At 38.0% G+C, this 23,181-nt stretch overlaps 1 protein-coding gene across 1 annotated transcript in view; it reads right to left on the reverse strand.

Moving 5' to 3' along the window:
- The window catches only part of RALYL (RALY RNA binding protein like), a 422,766-nt gene that overhangs the window by 58,600 nt on the left and 340,985 nt on the right, over nucleotides 1–23,181 (reverse strand). The window contains 1 exon segment of the mRNA XM_052651717.1: nucleotides 4,754–4,801. Within this exon segment, the coding sequence (XP_052507677.1) occupies nucleotides 4,754–4,801 (48 nt within the window).

Consider the following 23,181-nt stretch of genomic DNA (forward strand, 5'->3'; position numbering starts at 1 on the left):
ACCATGGAGAAACATTCAATTAGGTTTTGGAAAAGTTACTGTTGGATAAATGTACTGAAACATTCACATTAAGATGGAACTTTGTGTAGAGAAGCTTCCTACGCTAAAACAATGCAAGAGTTGAAACTCGCCCATTATATGAGAATTCCCAAGCCTGGCAGAAATAGGCTGACAATAGGATGTAAATGAATGTCAGTTACTGAGACATTATCCCTCAGCATCACGTGAGGCATTTAGTAACAGCTGGAGTTGAGACTCAGTAAACCGCGCTTCTGCCGGGGCCAGCTGGCTCCTTGCTAGGCTCAGCCAGCTAAGGGCTTGAGAAGGAGACTAGGACTGGAACAGGAGGAGAGGACTTGACCCTTTCTGTTTTGCCTCCTGGTTTTGTTTCGGCTTCTTGTGTTTTCAGCGTTCCTGCAGCCTTGTTTCTCCACCCTGACAGCAGCAATGCATTCCAGTAGTGGCCCCTGGATTGAGTTTGAACACTTCTGCAACATTTGCAGAACAGCCTCCACTCTTCCTCAGAGACCCAGGCATCCATTGGCACTGCTTCCTTAGAAGTCTGGGTTCCAGCCCCCTGGGTTTCTTCGGGTTCAGATACAGTAGCAGCAACTAAGCTGACCTTCCTACTCTCAACGTGAGCTCCGTAAGCCCCCTTTTCTAGAGTGATATCTGATAATCCTACCTTTTCCTGTTTTCCAACCCCAGAGGTGGTAGAGATAGAGGTAGTTTGCTGACTCCATCATATCATGGTGGGTTTTGTGTTGTTGTTTATTTGTTTTGCCTTTTTTAGTTCCTTAATACATAGAAAGTTCTTACAAGCAATTCTCCTTGTTCAGCATAACTATATGATGTCTGTTTTCCTGACAGAAAACCAAGCAGCGTGGAGTGAATGGGAATAGCTGAGTGTTGATGAGAGTGTTCAGCTGCAACTGGAATGCTCCAGGGGGGCAAGAGGAGGGAAAACAATACGAGAAGAATGACCCAGAGGCGTCACAATGGGCTTACTGTGGAAGCACGGCTGATCAGTCAGTGTATTCCTCAGTCACAGGGACGTTGCTACTTGAATATCAGTATAAGGAATGTGTTCTCTATCACTATTAATGGTTACTGTCGGCTACCAGTAGCTAACATTGATTAAGCACAAAACACACACCAGGCAAAATGCAGGTCATAAAAATATGCTACTTCATTGAATCCTCAAAACAGTATTATGCGGTAGGCATTAATTTCATATTCACTTCATCGATGAGACAAGTTTTTGTGGCGTTAAATAAATTGCCCACGCATGTGCCATTAGTAAAAAGAGCAAAAAGTTAATGATAAACACAAGCAGAATGTAACTAAGGAGGAATTACTGAGGATAAAACCGTTAGCCCTGGCCTGTTAGGCTATTTCTCTTGTCCAGACTCTCCACTCTTTTCCCTTCCTGGGGAATCTATGTTCACAGGGAACTCCTGACTGTGTCTACTATGGCAGATGCTTCTCTCTCTTTCAGCCAAATGCAGAAGATGAAAAATTAACTAATGAGAACGCAGGCTGCTCAGACAGTCTGTTAGCAGCACACCCATTCGGATCTCGGTATACCTATAAACCAAACAGGTTTTATATAAGAGAAGCAAATGATTTCGGAAATTATTCTGTTAGCTTTTTGTGTGTGATGTAGAACCATCTGAAAGATTCAAGCTCTGTAATTACTTGTTGATTAAGGCTCTTGTTCGTTTGCTTGTAAAATATATTTATTTATCATCTATCTACATATGTATCTTACGATTTTTGAGCTATAATATATGCACAGTAAAATGCAAATATTGGGCGAGTGGTAAGTCGCTTCAGTTGGTGTCTGACTTTTTGTGACCCTGTGGAGTGTAGCCTGCGAGGCTCCTCTGCCAATGGAATTCTCCAGGCAAGAATACTGAAGTGAGTTGCCATGCCCTCCTCCAGGGGATCTTCCCTACCCAGGGATCGAACCCATGTCTCTTATGTCTCCTGCATTGGCAGGCAGGCTGTTTACCACGAGTGCTGCCTGGGTCGCTGAGAAAACTGTAAACCTGACCCAAAGTTTACAGGTTGATTACCAGAACCTGGGTCTCCTACCATCTAGTCCATTTTAAGTAGAAATTCTTTAAATGTGTAAGGAAGTCACGTGATAGAAAATATTTAAGCAATAACAATGTGAAAACAGTTTACTATTGACAGTCTAAAAGACAATGTATATTAGTTGGCAACTTTATTCAGAGCAATGAAGACAGTGTTCTGTATCCTGACACAGAAGAGTATCAGAAAATGTTCTGAAATTGTCAAAAACTGAAATATTCAAATAATTGAAAGACTACTTAAAGTTATCTTTTTTTTTTTTTACAGTAAATGGGATTATTTTAATGCTGCCAGATCTTCACATCATTGTTAGGATGGATTGTTACAAGCTGTTACATAGTTAAAATTAAATATTATATTTTACATAAATTATAAAAATTATTTGAGAAAGTTGTCCTTAAAGATTTATATTTGGTCATAAAAGGATGACTAGAGAAATCGCTTGCTTAGCTTTGAATACAGTGGTGCTAAAGGTATGGCTGTGGATTTGATTTTGTGTAGATAAGGCTGTTTCCTTTAATGTAAAACCATAGGCCAATATTGCTCCCCTTCTGTTTTGCGAATCTGCACAGTTGGTTATTGAATATAAATGGAGACCTAGTTTATGACTGTAATGCTGCCACGAATCAACTATGTGACCTTGGAGAAAGCAAAATGTCTCTAAATCTAAGGAAATGAATTAATAACAAAAGTTGAGTTTCCAGTATGTGTGAGACTTAATGATAGTGCCTGAGGATACAATAAGCAGAGCTGAGCATCTTTCCTGCCTTCTGGGAGGAAGGAAAGCAAGCAGAAATAAACCAAATATTGTTCACTGCAGAGAGAAATCTAACAATATAAACGAGGAGCAGTACCGTAAAGGAACAGTAACAGGTGCGGAGAGGGAAACAGAAGAACCTCTTTCAGTCTAAGAGAGGAGTCCACGCTGAGACCTGAAGAATGGAGTCCTTAACTAGACAGTGGAGAGAGGCAGGAGCAAAAAAGCGTGCAGAGGAAGGTCCCCAGACAGGAAGGAACACGGAGATCTCCTGGGGCTGGAAGAGGACCCGTGCGGCTGAGCAGAGGAGACCCTTACGAGGGATTATGTAGTTTCTTCCTACGTAAAATGTTCTGTTTTTCTAGCTTTGCATTTTTATGCCTTGGGATATTTGTTTGTTTGTTTGAATAGAACTTTAAACAATATTTACTTTGTTTTTGTATGTGTGTGTACGGTCCAAGACCTAACACAGATAATTCTTGTTTCGCATACCTTTTCTACCAGAATTTCATTTGCCAGTCCTAAGTTAAATAGCACCAATCCCCCCAACAGCAAAAGTCAAATTTCAGTTTTACCACGTATATTAACTGTGAGTAATTCCATAAAGTCCAAGCTTTGCTGCTGTTTTTTCAGTCCATGAATCTCTACCTGATTAACAGATGTTCCTGACGATCAGTGACCAATCGCATCACTTCTTTCAAAGTCTGTCTGTGATTTGTCATTGTGTAGTTGCTAGGTCACACACAGATCTCTTTGCTTCCTGGTGATGAACCCACGTGGAGTTTTGTAAGAATGGATAATCAAAAGAGGGAATGGGTACAGCGAAGAACCAAGGAGTGAAACTGGGAGTAAAATTAAAATTATAGGGGAAATAGCTGATTGTAGGGATGTGGACACTCTTCCACTCAAGAGACTCTAGAGATGGAGGCAGAGGAATTTAGGTAAATAAAACATACTCACATAAAGGGGGAAAGTGGTTGTGGTGTGCTGAAAAGGGAGGAAAATGTCCCAGAGGAAGTGAAATTGGCAAAGAAAAGGAATCATCGGGAGGAAATCTTAGAGGTAGTTCACAACATTGATGAAATGTCAAAGCTGATCCAGTACAGTAGTATAACAATTCACTGAGGGGTAAAAGAGGTGCTTGCCTCATATCCTAATAGAAGTAAAAGGCTAGTACCATTCAAATTACTTTTGATAAGCCATTTTTACAAGAAAAAAAGCACACTACCTCTTAGTATTTTTACATTAAAATGTTCCAATTTTAAATTAGTATACTAAATAACTGTTTCACTGTATTTTCCTATATGTATGCATGAGGAATTTCTATATATGTGTACATGTATGATCAATACATTTATAACATAGAGTTTTTAATGTTTTGACAAAAATTTTTTAAATGTCATGGAAAATCCTATTTCCCCTATTGATTATTAACATCACTCTGCATGGTTTCTTTTGTGGTCCCACACTACCTTGCAGAGCAAGACTTGTCCATAATTTTTACTGAATTTGTGTGTTGGAAGTAGATGTATTTTAGAAGGTTGGACTCATTGTCTGAATTTATAAATCTCTCAGTCTTGAAGAATTCCAAGTCAAGAATTCCAATGTCAAGATTTGGAAAATAATATTGGTTAATAAATCTTTAGAATATCATCCAAATATCAGAAACCAAATTTTAGGCTTAAGCACCACCAAAGTCTAAAAGTCCAAGATCTTCTATACTGCAGTAGGTACAATCACAAGATGAAAATCTGTCCATCTTATATTTTATTGAGACTTACTTTTTTACTGTAAAATATCATTTAAATGTATTAATCAATAGTATCTGTGAATGAAAGTTACAGAAGAGTTAAAAGATAATTTAAATCAAACGGAAACAAGGATGAGAAATTTACATACCGGTTGTAGAAGTCATCTCTGTAGTAATCATAGTCAAAGACATAACCACTGAGGAGGGAAACAAGAAATTAGTTGTTGACATCACAGTAATTTTGGTATTAATCTATAATGTAAGGGTAATAAATTTATATTACTTTTGCAAGTAATTACATTTTTTCCAAAATTACATTACAAAATTTCCAAAAATTACATTATTTTCCAATGTAATTATGTAGCCAAAGGACTTTACAAGTTAGTATCCAGTTGGATATACCACCATGTCAAACTCTTATTATATGTTTCATAATGTAAACACTGATAATGGATTGAGTTGGTTTGGAATGAAGATGAGAACAGGTAGCAAAATTAATTTTTTTAATACTTGTGATACTTGTAGAACCATTTGTCCCCAGACAAGATATAATATAGCTATTCCTTCTTCCTAAGGTATGTATAATGAGGCTAAATCAACAATAAACAAATGGTATATAAATAATATAAATGGAATAGGTTAATGTAAGAAAAATAAATCCAAAAGTGGTTTCCTCAGAAATTCAGGATTTTCTTGTTATTCTAAAAACTTGCTCTTCAGTACTTGATGTAGAGAAAAATGAACAAAAAAGAAGCTTTGAGTCTTACCAACAATAACAATATTGTAGGGCACTTAAAGAAGAGTTAATAAGTACATTTCAAGGATAAGATTATTACTAAGCTTCTTAAATGAGTGCATAATAAAAATTTCCCCATCCACTTTTATAATTTTTAGAGTTTACAAAACACTTTATATGCATTATTACTTTTTATTAATAATTTCAAGCTCTCAAAACAGCTGTATTGGTTATTATAACTGGAGAAAATTAAAGTGCGAGGGACCTCAGTGGCTAGCTCAAATTTTATGTCTAGTAAGTGACAAGACTGAGACTGGAGGAAAAGACTTCTGAATCCATATCTGGAGCTGTTTTTCATCACCATGCAACCCTCTGCAGCCTGGAAGAAATTTAATCTTATGCTAAATGGAATATTGGTATTACACGGGAGTAATTTTTAATATTCATTTATTTTACTGCTATAAAATATGCATAACTAAATTTACATTTCTAATCAGTTTAAGTCAATTTTAAATGTCAAAATTCAATGGCAATGTTGAGCAATTAACCATTTCCAAAAATTTTTTATCATCTAAAACAGAAACTCTGTGCTCATTAGACAATATTTCTTCATTCCTTCGCTCCCTTGCCCCTTCACCAAGCCTCGGTGACCGCTATTCTACTTACTGTAGCTGTGAATTTGTCTACTCTAGGTACCACTCCAGCGTTCTTGCCTGGAACATCCCAGGGATGGGAGAGCCTGGTGGGCTGCTGTCTATGGGGTCGCACAGAGTCGGACACAACTGAGGTGACTTAGCAGCAGGTACCATATATAAGTGGAAACATACATTGTTTGTCCTTTCTTGCTTGGCTTATTTTACCTGGTGTAATTCTTCAAGCCTTATCTATGTTTTAGCACATATCATAATTTCAATCCCTTTTTATGCCTGAATAATTCTCCACTCATGTGCGTGTGAATTTTTGTTTATCTGTTCATTTGTTGATAGAATCTGAATTGTTTCCATCTCCTGGCTGTTGTGAATAATCCTGCTATGAACTTTGGTGAGCAAAATTTTGGGGGGGCTCCTACTTTCACCCCTTTTGAGTATATATCTAAAAGTAGAATTGCTGAGTCATGCGGTAACTTGGTATCTAACCACCATACAACAGGCAAGTAATTTTATATTCCCCAAATATAAATTTAATGGTCCTTGATAACTTTTTTTTTGTTAAGAAAATCGAAAGAACATATTGAGGAGGGCTTGTCATTCGTGGTTTTCAGGGTAGATTACATATTTGTCCTCCCACTCATTAGGTACAGGGCAGGGCTACTGACCCAGCACAATAGGCTTATCAGATAGGGCACTGCTGGGCATACACACCAAGGAAACCAGAATTGAAAGAGACACATGTACCCCAATGTTCACCGCAGCACTGTTTATAATAGCCAGGACATGGAAACAACCTAGATGTCCATCAGCAGATGAATGGATAAGAAAGCTGTGGTACATATACACAATGGAGTATTACTCAGCCGTTAAAAAGAATTCATTTGAATCAGTTCTGATGAGATGGATGAAACTGGAGCCGATTATACAGAGTGAAGTAAGCCAGAAAGAAAAACACCAATACAGTATACTAACACATATATATGGAATTTAGAAAGATGGCAATGACGACCCTGTATGCAAGACAGGAAAAAAGACGCAGCTGTGTATAACGGACTTTTGGACTCAGAGGGAGAGGGAGAGGGTGGGATGATTTGGGAGAATGGCATTCTATCATGTATACTATCATGTAAGAATTGAATCGCCAGTCTATGTCTGACGCAGGATACAGCATGCTTGGGGCTGGTGCATGGGGATGACCCACAGAGATGTTATGGGGAGGGAGGTGGGAGGGGGGTTCATGTTTGGGAACACATGTAAGAATTAAAGATTTTAAAATTAAAAAAATAAAAAACTATTTAAAAAATAAATAAATACAGAAAAAATTGTAAAAAAAAAAAAAAAAAAAAAGATAGGGCTGGTTCCTGTCCAACACAGCCTGACTGAACACACTGAGTTTGAACCAACGTTCTGGAATGTAAAGTGGAGACCTGCTTCATGTGAATGTCTAGGTGGAAGACTGAGCATTGTCTGAGCAAAGCAACACTGCTGCTTATCTGCCTCTGCAAGCCAAAGACGACAAGGAGAGCACCGCCAAAGCAGTAAGATCAAAAGTACCCACTTTGTCCCACAGTTGCAGATTGCTGAAGTTATAAAGATTTGTGCTTTAGTTGATATTACGGGTGTTAGACTCAACTATGGCATCGAGTCAAGGGATTTTAAAGATAACCTATTGGCTATCGTCCAATTCAAGGGATAAATTTCACCTCACAACTTTCCTGATATAGCAGTGCATATAATTTTGACTGTGAAGAGATATGATGGCACCTTAGCCATACTGTTGGAAACTCTCGAGTCTGAAGCTGTGCCACTTTCATGCACATTTGTCATGAGTAATCACTGTTCTCTCTTAGGTTTGATTATTTTCAAGACCATGTTGGTAGATCTGCACAACCTACTGACCTTACAACTGAAAGTCTGTGTCCTTTGACTGACACCTCACCACGTCCTTCACCTCCCGTCCCAGCTAGCCACCATTTTACTGTTTCTATGAGTTTGGCCTTTTCAGATTCCACATATAGGTGACACCAGATAGGATTTGCCTTTCTCTGACTTATTTCACTTAGCATAATGCTCTCAAGGTCTGCCATGTTTTCATAAATGATGAGATTTCCTTCTTTGTCATGCTGAATGATATTTCATTATATATACACACCACATCTTCTTTATCCATTCAGTTGATGACAGACAGCTTGGGAAGTGATAGTTATGTGTTGTGATGGACCTGTTAACTAACTCTATGATGGTAATAATTTCACAGTATGTGTGTCAAATTAATATCTTGTATACCTTAAACTTGCACAATGTTCTATGTCAATTGTACCTCAACAAAGCTGGGGGAAAAGAATACTTCGGTTGAATACAAATATATGTGTAATAGCATTCATGTTTGGATAACACAAAAGAGTTTCCTACCAGTCAAAGCGAAGGAAAAAGAAAAGATAACTAAAGCAGTATATCATTTTAAGAGTTTTGTTGAGGCATAGTTTATGAAGAATGGTACCTGAGGAGGGAAACTTTCTAGTTATTGAAACAATATTCTCAGTGCCTTTCCATACATAAGCTGATTTAGCCTTAACAGTAACCTATAAGATGTAGAATGTTCTTCCAATTTTATAGGACCCTGAAGCCTAGAAATATTAAATACCCTAAATAACACAGATAAGTATTCTAACACAGATAAGTATTCTAGTATTCTAGCATAGTCATTCATATACTCATTTACCAAAATGTGATTAAGGACCTATGGTCAGTAACTATATTAGGCACTTAGATTTAGAAGTGAAATAGTTACTTTTTTGCTAACAAACCTCACAGTGTAGTGGTGATTATATACAGAGTACATCATGAGAAACGCTGGGCTAGAGGAAGCACAAGCTGGAATCAAGATTGCCAGGAGAAGTATCAATAACCTCAGATATGCAGATGACACCACCCTTACGGCAGAAAGTGAAGAAGAACTAAAGAACCTCTTGATGAAAGTGAAAGAGGAGAGTGAAAAAGTTGGCTTAAAGTTCAACATTCAGAAAACTAAGATCATGGCATCTGGTCCCATCACTTCATGGCAAACAGATGGGGAAACAGTGGAAACAGTGGCAGACTTTATTTTGGGGGGGCTCCAAAATCACTGCAGATGGTGATTGCAGCCATGAAATTAAATGATGCTTGCTCCTTGGAAGGAAAGTTACCTAGACAGCATATTAAAAAGCAGAGACATTACTTCGGCAACAAAGGTTCATCTAGTCAAGGCTGTGGTTTTTCCTGTGGTCATGTATGGATGTGAGAGTTGGACTGTCAAGAAAGCTGAGCAGAGAAGAATTGATGCTTTTGAACTGTGGTGTTGGAGATGACTCTTGAGAGTCCCTTGGACTGCAAGGAGATCCAACCAGTCCATCCTAAAGGAGATCAGTCCTGGGTGTTCATTGGAAGGACTGATGCTAAAGCTGAAACTCCAATACTTCAGCCACCTGATGCGAAGAGCTGACTCATTTGAAAAGATCCTGATGCTGGGAAAGATTGAGGGCAAGAGGAGAAGGAGACAACAGAGGATGAGATGGTTGGATGGCATCACTGACTCAATGGACATGGATTTGGGTGAACTCTGGGAGTTGGTGATGGACAGGGAGGCCTGGTGTGCTGCGGTTCATGGGATCACAGAGTCGGACATGACTGAGTGACTGACCTGACCTGAACTCAAGTGGTGATTAAGATGGTTCTTGATATCTTGTCCATCTTGACGAAAGTATCAGCAGAGTTCTTCCTGAACACAGGCCTCTGACCTCTCTTGTATTAGAGTATTTACTTTAGAACTCTCTGTAAATTGTAGTTGTAAATTCTCTGCCACTCACATGTGTAAATCTTCTGCCAGTCTCATGCCTTGACTTTCTTAAGGACCTGGGAACTATCTTTGAAATTAAATAATACCAGTCATGCTAATGATAATAATTATATAACGTTGAGAAGTTATTTACTTGAATAGATAAAGTTGATATTAACTTAAGTATCATACATGGTGATAGACATTTTAGATGCTTTTAATAGCTATTGTTTGATGGAACAATAGTTTTCACACGGTGAAAATTCTCAGTATTTTTCTGATGTGACTGAATAGAGAGAATATGTAGCTAAATTGTTTCATCTTTTATTCTGAAACTTTTAAAAAATATTATAATATTAGAATAGAGTAAGATGAAAATATGACATGGTACTAATGTGGATGAGAGTGATGATTCTACTCATAATTCTAATATCTTTAAGAAATACCTCAATAATTTACCAGCCTTCGGGAAATTGAAGAGTACATGAGAGAAAAATGTTCATTTCTATTTTTCTCATTTGATGCTTAAATTATCTTGTCCAATCTGCTTATTTTTTTTTTGTTCAATTCTGACTGGTGAGGCATATTTGCAAGGACAAGTTATAGCTAAGCACCCTAAATTGTTTGATCTCCAAGTTGCACTTTCTGCCATCATAAACTCAATTTCACCTGTCAAGTTAAAAATGAAATAAAATGTACAAACAGTTCTGTGTAATCTTGACAAGGCTGCTGTTGCCTTAATGGTTTGGACTTTTTGCAAAATTGCCATGGCTGTAGTTGGTTCAGGGCTTAAGCTGTAAAATCAAGCTGGGTTTCCAAGGAAGAGGAAAAGTTTCAAAGAGATGAAAAGAGATTAGCACAGAGCAAGTCTGATCTGTGCCTGTCAAGTGCTTTCCTCAGTATTCCTCCTGCTCTCAATTCTTTTTTGTCTTTTTGTTTTCTCTCACAGATTCTCCCTCATAAAAATCTCTTCTTTTTTTATTTTTGTGTGAACCTCTATTTGAAATTAACTGTCAAAAAGTGACATTTCCAGGAGTCATATCCAGCGCTGTAAGTATCTTATGTATCCTAGAATTGTGGTGCCAGGAAAAGCTTATCTTTTACATTAGAAAAGATCCTCTTTCCCTGATGCAAGCCAAGAGGGATGATGTTATGCTCATGAGTTAGTCTATTTTGGCTTTGTTTTTGTAAATTAATTAATTTATACTGCAGTGGTTTTTGCTGTACATTCACACAAATCAGCCACGGGTGTACATGTGTTCCCCATCCTGAACCCCCTCCCACCTCCCTCCATCCCATCCCTCAGGGTCATCCCAGTGCACCAGCCCTGAGCACCCTGCCTCATGCATCGAACCTGGACTGGCGATCTGTTTCACTTATTTTGACTTTTAGAAGAGGAACTTTTGCAAGTTTCATTGTGGTGGTTTTGTGTGACAATCTGATTCTTAGGCCATTGAAATAAAAATGTGAATAAAAGCGATGTTTAGGGCACTTTCCAGGAGGAAGTTAATTCCAGTGATTGAAAATGTTTTTGTCATTTGGGAGTATGGTCAGTGACAAAGAGCAAGTACTTGACTTCCTTGAAAAGTGAAACAATAGCTTTGAATTTAACACAGTTTATATTTGAAATTTACAATATTGTACACATTTACAACATTTATTCTACTTTTCAATGTATCTTTACTCTGTTTGCTCAGATCCCTTAGAAATTTAATGGGAAATAGGAATTGGCAAAATTATTGATCAGAGTTGCACACTCACACTCTTTCTTTCATTATTGGAGATTAAATGAGATCGAGTAACTTTCCTGGAATTTCACTGAAACGGTTTCATTTATAGAAGCAGGAATCACAATTCACTGGGTTTTGCAATACAAGTGGTCCATTTTATATACCCCTTTTGAATTCATAAAACCAGTTTCATATGAGTAGACTAATACACAGAAGTGCTTTCTATTTTTTATCATGGAATGTCATCAAAATATAATCTTAAGAGTATTAATAAATTTCTCAGAACAAGGAGGGAGCATTTTAATTGTTTATTAGCAGACATCCTACAAATAATGATTGAAGCCTTCTCAATTACTATATCTGGATCCATAAATTAAATCAAATTACTGAAATTTGTTTTAAATATAATATTGGGAATGGTGAATAATGATATCATATCAGCAGAACAGGGCTTCTAACTTCAAGGAATATCAAAGTTTAAGGGACAGGCAAATACACAGATGATCATAATTCAAAGTCAAATTTGACAAATGTTAAAATAAAAATTAAAACTGCTCTGAGGGCTTATAGGCAGAAGAAGTAGGATGTGGCTGGGACAAGGACTCAGACAAGGTTTCATAAGAGAGATGATGTTTTAATTAGTCCTTGAGAAAGGATATAGGTATTTGACAAGTGAATGTTAAGAGGTAGTCCTTCCAGATGGCAAGATTTAGTGGTAGAAAATGCAGAACAAGTATGGACACAACAGTTTATGAATTTATTCCCTCTTTATCACAGCTGCTCTTCAGATACCTGCAGAAGCTGTGAATGCAAAAGTTATAATACTGGACAGCTGAATCTCCAGAGTAAATTTCCCTAGGGTTGAGGTTCCCAGTAAATCAAAAGTCTCCTCAGAGATACATACAGGATTCTACTTCTAACTTACAAAGTCTGATGTGGGTTGCTGACTGTCATAGTATATACAGTTAAACAGACTTATAAATTTTGCTAAGATAATATGTGGACAAAAATCTATTTTCATTAAGGAGTACAAATAAATGTGTATATTTACTTTGGAGTGAATGCGTGTGTGTGTGGTAGATACACATAAACACACAGATTCAAAATGCAAAAACAATGGAATAAGCTATTAAGTCTACACTGCCTTGGCAAAACACTCAGATTGACTACCAAGGATTTTGGAATGGGGAAGGAGGCTGGCAGGGACCCAAGGATTATGGCACATTCATAGAATTTCTGGCTAACTGTGAATCAGGACCTGACGCTTAGAAAGGTGAAGTGACTAGGCAGCTCAAAGATTAAAAGAATCCACTCAGCTCACTTAAGAGTTCTGGTCTCTTAGTTGTGAGTCAAACTTACGGTCTCACATATTTAAAGGATGATTACTTATTGAACGATTGTGTGAAGAGTAAATTCTAGGAACAAGAAAGAGGAGGGGAAAAAAGAAAAATACCTTTCTCTCTCTTGCTGGGTTAACAGAGGAATTCTGATTTTGGAAGTGGCATCTTAAATGGCGTATGATTCTTACCCTTCTCTATACTGTGTTCCCATAGGAAGGATGTTCACAGATGTAGTTCCAAAATTGTGTTTACACAATTCTTTTTTTTTTTTTTAACAGACTGTAAAAGATAAACAAAAGAGAACAGCAACAAACCCTCCAATGACTCCCCACGGTCTCCAGGGAATGGTCAGACTCATCCTTTCAGCGCTTTCCACTTGCAGCTCCTTCTTTTGACATTCTTTAACAATTCCTTTAATTCCTCTTTCATTCACTCAGACTTTCCCAGGACCTACTCTCTGGGTGGAAGAACGTAGCTCCTTGCTCTCACACACAGGTATTCCTGTATCTCTCCACAATCTTCTGCATTAGCCCAACTGGCAGCTAAACAGAAATTTCCTGTAATGGGACTCTGCTCAAGCTCTCCATTTGTCAACACACGTGTCTTCTTTTTGTTGAATATGTATCCATACTTAGGGCCGAACTCAAACCCTATCTCTTCCCCAGTTAAAAAGTTTGTAGACTTAGGCTAAATTCCACTTACTGTGCTATTCTTTGATTACAATTTTTTGTATTTACATCTGACTCATGCTTGTTAGTTCTCTTCTTTTCTTGCCATAGAGCTAATCTAATATATAGATTTGTCCTAGACTTTCACAAACCAATCTCTCTATTCCATTTATCATTCCTGTCTTACATCTTTGAACTTAATCTAACTTGTCTGATTTTCTTGACACTGAAGCTTTCAGAGTAAAATATTCCAGGATGACCCTTGTCAAAATCCTGTAGCACATTATGCAACTTTTTGTCTTTAGGTGAATTTATTTACAAATGTGTGGACTATATTCTTACAGCTTCTTATGCATGGTTCAGTCTGAACACATTATATTGTAATTAACAATACATGACTCTATCTCACAAGATTGTGAGCTTTGAAAACACAAGGCACATTTTTCTCCTTTTTAATTGGAGGAAAACTGGTTTATAATGTTGTTTTGGTTTCTGCTGTACAACAGTGTGAATCAGTCATCAGTTCAGTTCAGTTCAGTCGCTCAGTCATGTCCGACTCTTTGTGACCCCATGAATTGCAGCACACCAGGCCTCCCTGTCCATCACCAACTCCCGGAGTTCATTCAGACTCACGTCCATCGGGTCAGTGATGCCATCCAGCCATCTCATCCTCGGTCGTCCCCTTCTCCCCCTGCCCCCAATCCCTCCCAGCATCAGAGTCTTTTCCAATGAGTCAACTCTTTGCATGAGGTGGCCAAAGTACTGGAGTTTCAGCTTTAGCATCATTCCTTCCAAAGAAATCCCAGGGTTGATCTCCTTCAGAATGGACTGGTTGGATCTCCTTGCAGTCCAAGGGACTCTCAAGAGTCTTCTCCAACACCACAGTTGAAAAGCATCAATTCTTCGGGGCTCAGCCTTCTTCACAGTCCATTTCTCACATCCATAGATGACCACAGGAAAAACCATAGCCTTGACTAGACGGACCTTAGTCGGCAAAGTAATGTCTCTGCTTTTGAATATGCTATCTAGGTTGGTCATAACTTTTCTTCCAAGGAGTAAGCGTCTTTTAATTTCATGGCTGCAGTCACCATCTGCAGTGATTTTGGAGCCCCAAAAAATAAAGTCTGACACTGTTTCCACTGTTTCCCCATCTATTTCCCATGAAGTGATGGGACTGGATCCCATGATCTTCATTTCCTGAATGTTGAGCTTTAAGCCAACTTTTTTACTCTCCTCTTTCACTTTTATCAGTCATAATTACATATATATCCTCTCCCTCTTGACACAGGGTGTTTGTAGCACCCAGTAGATATTTTTTTTTCAACTGAATATTAGATTTATGTGGAACATTTCACTACAATATTTATTTTTATTGTTCTTTTTAAGGAAATAAAATGTCTGTATTAGAATTGTAAAGGCCTGAAGATTAATATTCGAACATACAGATCATTACAAGTTAAGTTGGACCATGTCGGGTTAGAACTTTTTTGCCAGTAAGAATCAATTTTTTGCCTCTTAGCCCTGATCTACCTCCTTTTTGTTCTTGCTTTGTGACAATGGAGCTGAATCTTGTAGACACTTTTCCTTTGAAAGCTGGCACCACCGCTGAGCGACTGAGCATACGTGCACCATGTTAGCGTTTGTCCGTAGAGTTTTTACGGAGGAAAACGGAAAGGCATTGACTAGTAAGGGGCTTCTTTTTCCAAATTCCAGTGTGTTTTCTTCCTTGCTTTTCAGGCACAGCTGTTCACACCACACAGGACACCCACTGCAGCTCACTGGCACCCCAGAAAGAGGGTGCCTACCCATTATCCACAGTCCATTAATACTTCAACAAACCTCTCTGACATGCAGAGGGCTGAGGACACCTCTCTCCAAATAAGATGTGCATCTTAGCCTAGGATGTTCCTTCCTTAGATACTCTCCTTCAGCCACAGAGATATTAATCATTCCCTACGTTTTCTCCTCTCATGTTGCTTTTCAATCTCTTTCATCCTTATGTAGTTAACCATATTTTGCTAGTTAATAATCATTCATACTGGGGGAAAGAGAAGTACTGAAATTGAAACAGTCATTAAAAACCTTGCAACAAATGAAAGTCCAGCAGCAGACAACTTCACAAATTCTGTCAAACATTTAGAGAAGAGTTAACACCTATCCTTCTGAAAGTCTTCCAAAAAATTGTTGAGGAACTCTCCTAAGTTCATTTTACGAGGCCAGCATCATGCTGATAACAAAATCAAACAAAGATACTGCCAAAAAAAAAAAAAAAAGGATATTATAGGCCAATATCACTAATGAACATAACACAAAAATTCTCAACAAAACACGAGCAAACCTAATCTAACAACACATTACAAGGATCATACACCATGATCAAGTGGGATTTATACTAGGGATGCAGTGTCCTTCAATATCTGCAAATCACTCAGCATGGTATACCACATCAACAAACTAAAGAATAAAAACCATATGATCATCTCAATGAACGCAGAAAAAGCATTTGACAAATTTCAACAAAAGCTTCTGAAATTGGGCATAAAGGAAACTTATCTCAGCATAATAAAGATCATCTATGATTCCCTGATGGCTCGGATGGTAAAGAGTCTGCCTGCAATGTGGGAGACACAGGTTTGATCCCTGGGTTGGGAAGAGTCCCTGGAGAAGGAAATGGCTACCCACTTCAGTATTCTTGCCTGGAAAATCCCATGGATGGAGGAACATGGCAGGCTACAGCCCATGGGGTTGCAAAGAGTCAGACATGACTGAATGATTTCACTTTCTTTTTTTTTTTTATGAGAAACTTACAGCTAATGTCATTCTCAGTGGTGAAAAGTTGAAAGCATTTTCTCTAAGATCAGGAGTAAAACAAGGATGCCCGTTTTTATTCAACATAGTTTTTGAAGTCCTAGCTGCAGCAATCAGAGCAGAAATAAAAGGAATCAAAATTGGAAACCAAAGTAAAACTGTCACTCTTTGCAGAAGACATGACACTATACATAGAAGGTCATGAAAATGGTACCAGAAAACTACTAGAGCTCATTAGTGAATTTAGTAAAGTTGCAGGATACAAAGTTAATACACAGAAATCTCCACATTTCTATACACTAATAAAGAAAAAGCAGAGAAATTAAGGAAACAATCTCATTTACCATTGCATCAAAAAAGAATTAAATACCTAGGAATAAACCTACCTAATGAGGCAAATGGAACAATAGACTGGTTCTAAATAGGAAAAGGAGTACGTCCATGCTGTATATTGTCACCCTGCTTATTTAACTTATATGCAGAGTATGTCATGAGAAACACTGGGCTGGAAGAAGCACAAGCTGGAATCAAGATTGCCGGGAGACATATCAGTAACCTCAGATATGCAGATGACACCACCCTTATGGCAGAAAGTGAAGAGGAATTAAAAAGCCTCTTGATGAAAGTGAAAGAAGAGAATGAAAAAGTTGGCTTAAAGCTCAACATTCAGAAAACGAAGATCATGGCATCCGGTCCCATCACTTCATGGGAAATATATGGGGAAACAGTGGAAACAGTGTCAGATTTTATTTTTTTAGGCTCCAAAATCACTGCAGATGGTGACTGCAGCCATGAAATTAAAAGACACTTATTCTTTGGAAGGAGGGTTATGACCAACCTAGATAGCATATTGAAAAGCAGAGATATTATTTTGCCAACAAAGGTTCATCTAGTCAAGGCTATGGTTTTTCCAGTAGTCATGTATGGATGTGAGAGTTGGACTATAAAGAAAGCTGAGTGCCGAAGAATTGATGCTTTTGAACTGTGGTGTTGGAGAAGACTCTTGAGAGTCCCTTGGACTGTAAGGAGATCCAACCAGTCCATTCTGAAGGAGATCAGCCCTGGGATTTCTTTGGAAGGAATGATGCTAAAGCTGAAACTCCAGGACTTTAGCCACCTCATGCGAAGAGTTGACTCATTGGAAAAGACTCTGATGCTGGGAGGGATTGGGGGCAGGAGGAGAAGGGGACGACAGAGGATGAGATGGCTGGATGGCATCCCTGACTCGATGGACGTGAGTCTGAGTTAACTCTGGGAGATGGTGATGGACAAGGAGGCCTGGTGTGCTGCAATTCATGGGGTCACAAAGAGTCGGACACGACTGAGTGACTGAACTGGACTGAATAGGGATGGTAATTATACATTTTCAGAGTTTTTGTTGGTTTGGTTAGTTTTCTTTTACACTCTCTATATTTCCTCTATTTCTGTGGAGTTCAGATTTTCTCTGGCGTGTCTTTTGTTTCATGTTAGAATAATTTTTCAAATACATGGTGATCCTTTGTTGGCCATAATTCAGAGCAAGGCATTCAAAACCTGACAGGTAGCTCTTTGTGTGTGTAAGTGCATGTGTGTGTGAGTGCATGTGTGTGTGCACATATGTGTGTGTGCATATGGATGTCTTACCAACTGCTCGTGTCATTAGACTGTGATCGCCAATGTCCTAGGAATTTATTAGGGTTGTAAAGTGTCAGTGTCTCCAGGTCTTCTGGAATAGTCAGTTTCCTTAGTGAGGATAAACTGCTAGGTCTTAAACAAAAATTAGTCTTATCCTAGTATAGTGGTGAAAAATAATGGTATTTTGGGTTTACCCTAATTTTTCCATAGGCCATTAAAATAGTGGCAGAATTTTTTTTTCCTCAATTTTGAAGCTAGGATACAGGTTGGAGTGTTAGCAGTTAATGTGATTTCTGGCACACAGTAAACATCTCACATATACCATCATTCCTTCTAATGGTAAAATCTGGTTTGAAGCAAAGGGATTAGTTGAGGAGTAGACAAGAAGACTTAAGCTCCTGCGGGAGAGCACATATAAATTTTACAAACGAGGAATCTGAAAGAATAAGCAGAAAGGGAAAAAGAGGAGATAAAGCAGAGGTGGAAGCTGAAAATGTGGAGAACTGGGAGGAGAGAGAGGAAGAGTAATGCCTTACATTGCAGATATTTGCTTAGCTCTTTTTATAGTCTTTATTTTTTGTTGGAATACAGTTGCTTTACAATGTTGTGTTAGTTTCTGCTGTACAGCAAACTCAGTCAGCTATATATATATATATATATATATATATATATATATATATATGTATATATGCAAAAATCCTCAACAAAATATCAACCAAATCTAACAACACATTAAAAATATCAAACATCACGATCAAGTAGGACTTATCACAAGAATGCAGGGGTTCTTCAATATATGGAAATCAATCAAAACTATATGATCACATTAATAGATGCAGAGCAAACATGATCCCACCAAGAACATGGTATATCTCTCCTTATGCTTGTGTCATTTTGATTTCTTTCATCATCGTCTTATAGTTTTCTGAGTATAGGTCTTTTGCCTCCTTAAGATGGTATATCCCTAGATATTTTTTTATTCTTTTTGAGGCAATAGTACATGGGACTGTTTTCTTATTAACTCTATCTGACCTTTCATTGTTAGTTTACAGGAATGCAATCTATATCTGTATGGTAATTGTGTGTACTGTAACTTTACCCAGTTCATTGATCACCTCTCATAGTTTTCTGGTGGCATCTAGGATTTTCTAGGTATAGTATCATGTTATCTAGAAACAGTAACAGTTGTACCTCTTTTCCAGTTTGGATTCCTTTTATATTTTTCTTCTATAATTGACATGGCTAGGACTTTCAAAACTATGTTGAATAATAGTAGGGAGAGTGGAAATCCTTGTCTTGTTGCTGGTCTTAGAGGAAAGGCTTTCAGTTTTTCACAGTTTTCTCAGTTGAGAAAGATGTTCCCGGTGGGTTGTCATATATGACCTTCATTATGTGGAGGTAGGTTCCCTCTATCCTCATTTCCTGGAGAGCTTTCATCATAAATCAATGTTGAAATTTGTCAAATGATTTCTCTGAATCTACTGATGTAATCACATAGTTTTCATTCTTAAGCTTGTTAATATGGTGTATCACATAGGAAATGTCAACCCACTCTAGTAGTCTTGCCTGGAGAATCCCATGGACAGAGGAGCCTGGCAGGCTACAGTCCATGGGATTGCAAAGAGTCAGATATGATTAAAGTGACTTACCACACCACATTGATTGATTTGCATATGTTGAAGAATCCTTGCATCTCTGTGATAAATCCCACTTGATCATGGGATATGGTCATCAGTGATACTGGCCTGTAATAATCTTTTTTTTGGCGGGGGGGTGATATCCTTGTCTGGTTTCAGGTGTTGATGGCTTCATAGAATGAACCTGGAAGTCTTCCTCCATCTACAATATTTTGGAAGAGTTTGAGAAGGATATGTGTTTGCCCTTTTCTAAATGTTGGATAGAATGTCCCTGTGAACCCATCTGGTCCTGGACTTTTGTTTGTTGGACATTTTAAAATCAATCACTGTTTCAATTTCAGTACCTGTGGTTGATCTGTTCATATTTTCTGTTTATTCCTGGTCCATCTTGGTAGGTTGTACCCTTCTGACAATTTGTTCATTTCTTGTAGGTTGTTCATTTAATTGGCATATAACTGTTTGCAGTAGTCTCTTATGATCCTTTGTATTTCTGTGGTGTCAGTCATATCTTCTCCTTTTTCATTTCTGATTTTATTGATTTGAGTCCTCTCCTTTCTCTTGATGAGTCTAGCTAAAGGTTTATCAATTTTGCTTATTTTCTTAAAGAACCAGCTTTCAGTTTCATTGATCTTTACTATTGTTTTCTTCATTTCTATTTCATTTATTTCTGTTTTGATCTTTATGATTTCTCTCCTCTTACTGACTTTGGGTTTTGTTTGCTCTTCCTCTAGTTGCTTTACATTGAAGGTTAGGTTACTTATTTGAGATTTTTGTTTGTTTGTTTCTTGAAGTAAGACTGTATTGCTATAAACTTCCCTCTTAGAACTCCATTTGCTGCATCTCATAGGTTGTGGATCATCATGTTTTCATTGTTATTTGTTTTTAGGTTTTTTTTTTTTTTTTGGTCTCCATTTTGATTTCTTCAGTGATACATTGGTTATATAATAGCATATTGTTTAGCCTCCATGTTTTTGTATTTTTTTTTTTTTTTTGCTTTGTAATTGACATCTAATCTCATAGAAGTGTGATTGGAAAAGATGCTTGATAAGAATTCAATTTTCTCAAATTTACCAAAGCTTTCATTTTTGACCCAAGATGTAATCTATCTTGGAGAATGTTCCATGTACACTTGAAAAGAAAGTATTCTGTAGCTTTCTGATGGTATGCCCCATAAATATCAATTAGGTCTCTCTGGTGTAACGTGTCATTAAAGGCCTGTGTTTCCTTATTAATTTTCTCTCTGGATGACCTATCTATCGGTATAACTAGAGTGTTGAAGTCCCTTCCTATTATTGTGGTACTGCTGATGTTCCCTTATATGACTGTTAGTGATTGCCTTTGTTTTGAGGAGCTCTCAGTTCAGTTCAGTCACTCAGTCGTGTCCAACTCTTTGTGACCCCGTGGACTGCAGTATGCCAGGCCTCCCTGTCCATCACTAACTCCTGGAGCTTGCTCAAACTCATGTCCATTGAGTCGATGATGCCCTACAACTATCTCATCCTCTGTCATCCCCTTCTCCTCTCGTCTTCAATCTTTCCCAACATCAGGGTCTTTTCCAATGAGTCAGTTCTTCACATCAGGAGGCCAAAGCATTGGAGTTTCAGCTTCAGCATGAGGAGCTCCTATGTTGGGTTTATAAATATCTACAAATGTTATCTTCTTGGATAAATTCCATCGTCAATATACAGTGTCTTTCCTTGACTGCTTCCCTGGTGGCTCAGAGGTTAAAGCATCTGCCTGGAATACGGGAGACCCGGGTTTGATCCCTGGGTCAGGAAGATCCCCTGGAGAAGGAAAATGACAACCCACTCCAGTACTCTTGCCTGGAGAATCCCATGGAGGGAGGAGCCTGGTAGGCTACAGTCCATGGGGTCGCAAAGAGTCTGACATGCCTGAGCGACTTCACTTTCACTTTTCCTTGACTCTTGTAATATTCTTTATATTAAAGTCTATATTATCTGATAGAGTGTTGCTATTCCAACTTTCTTTTGATTTCCATTTGCATGGTGTATCATTTTCTATTTCCTCACTTTTCAGTCTGATTTCCTTGTATATTATCTTTACTTTTCCATTGCTGCTTTTAATATTTTTCATTGTATTTAATTTTTTTCAGTTTGATCCATATTTGTCTTAATGTGTTTCTCTTCAAAATTATTCTCAATGGGATTCTCTGTGCTTCCTAAACTTGGCTGACTAGATCCTTTTCCATGTTAAAGAAGTTATTAACTAAAAGATTTTCAAATATTTTTCTCAGACCCTCTCTCTTTTTCTTCTTCTTCTGGGATCCCTATAACTCAAATGTTGGTGCGTTTAATGCTATCCCATTGGTCTCTGGGGCTGTCTTCATTTCTTTTCATTCTTATTCTGCTTCATGGTGGTTATTTCAACCATTCTATCTTCCAGAATCTTCCACCATTCTCTGCCTCAGTTACCCTGCTATTGATTCCTTCTAGTGTATTTTTTTTCAACTATTGTATTATTTGTTACTATTTGTTGTTTCTTTATTTCTTCTAGATGCTTATTAAACATTTCTTGTTTCTTCTCCATCTGGGTCTCCATTCTATTTCCAAGGTCTTGAATCATCTGTATTATCCTTACTCTGAAATTTTTTTAAGGTAGATTGCCTATTTCCTCTTCCTTTATTTGGTCTTGTGGATTATTGCCTTGCTCCTTTGTCTGCAAATTATTTCTGTCATCTCATTGTGTCTAACTCACTGTTTTTGGCCTTCTTCCCACACATTACAGGGTTGTAGTTCCTCCTGCTTGGGGTGTCTGCCCCCTGGTGGGTGAATTTAGTCCACCAGCCTGTGAATACTTCCTCCTGGGAGGGACTGGTGCCTGCACTCTGAGTGAAGCTGGGTCTTGCCCCTCTGATGAGCAGGGCTGGGTTAGGTGGTGTGGGTTTGGGGTGGGTGTATGGGCTTAGTAGGACTTCAGGCAGCCTGCTGATGGCTGGGGCAGTGTCACAGTGCTCCTATATTCTTGGTTGGTTGGCATAAGCCTCCAGCACTGGAGCCCACAGGCATTTGGGTGTAACCAGGTCAAGATGATTCCATCTTGATACCATGGACAAATATTTCCTGGGGTGGGGGGTGGGAGGGCAATTCTCTGCAGGTCCAGATCCTGGACTTGGTACTCCTGCCCTGGATACTGTGACCAACTCTTGGCCTGGGAGCCAAGACACTGCAAGTATTGCAGCATGGCAAAAAAAAGAAGAAAAAAAAAAAAAAGTAAGAAAACAGATAAACACAACTCAAACCAAACAGCAAAAACAAACAAGGAGTAATAACAACAAAAAAACAAACAATGCAGAAAACAAGAGAACAATCAAACAAAAGAACTTTGAAATGAAAACAAACTAAAAAGCAAAACAGGGAAAGAAAGCAAACTAAAAAAGGTAAACATAAAGAAAATACACAAAAATGATTTTAAAAAGATCAAAACAAAATAAAGAATAAGAAAAAAAACTAAGTTAATGTAGAAAAATAAAAAATATTTTTTAAACTATTAAATAATAAAAAAACCACCACCACCACAACAGAACAAAATGAAACAAACAAAAATAATAGTAATAATAGAA

The sequence above is a fragment of the Budorcas taxicolor genome, chromosome 14, assembly GCF_023091745.1.
Source record: "Budorcas taxicolor isolate Tak-1 chromosome 14, Takin1.1, whole genome shotgun sequence".
In the NCBI taxonomy this organism is placed as follows: Eukaryota; Metazoa; Chordata; class Mammalia; order Artiodactyla; family Bovidae; genus Budorcas; species Budorcas taxicolor.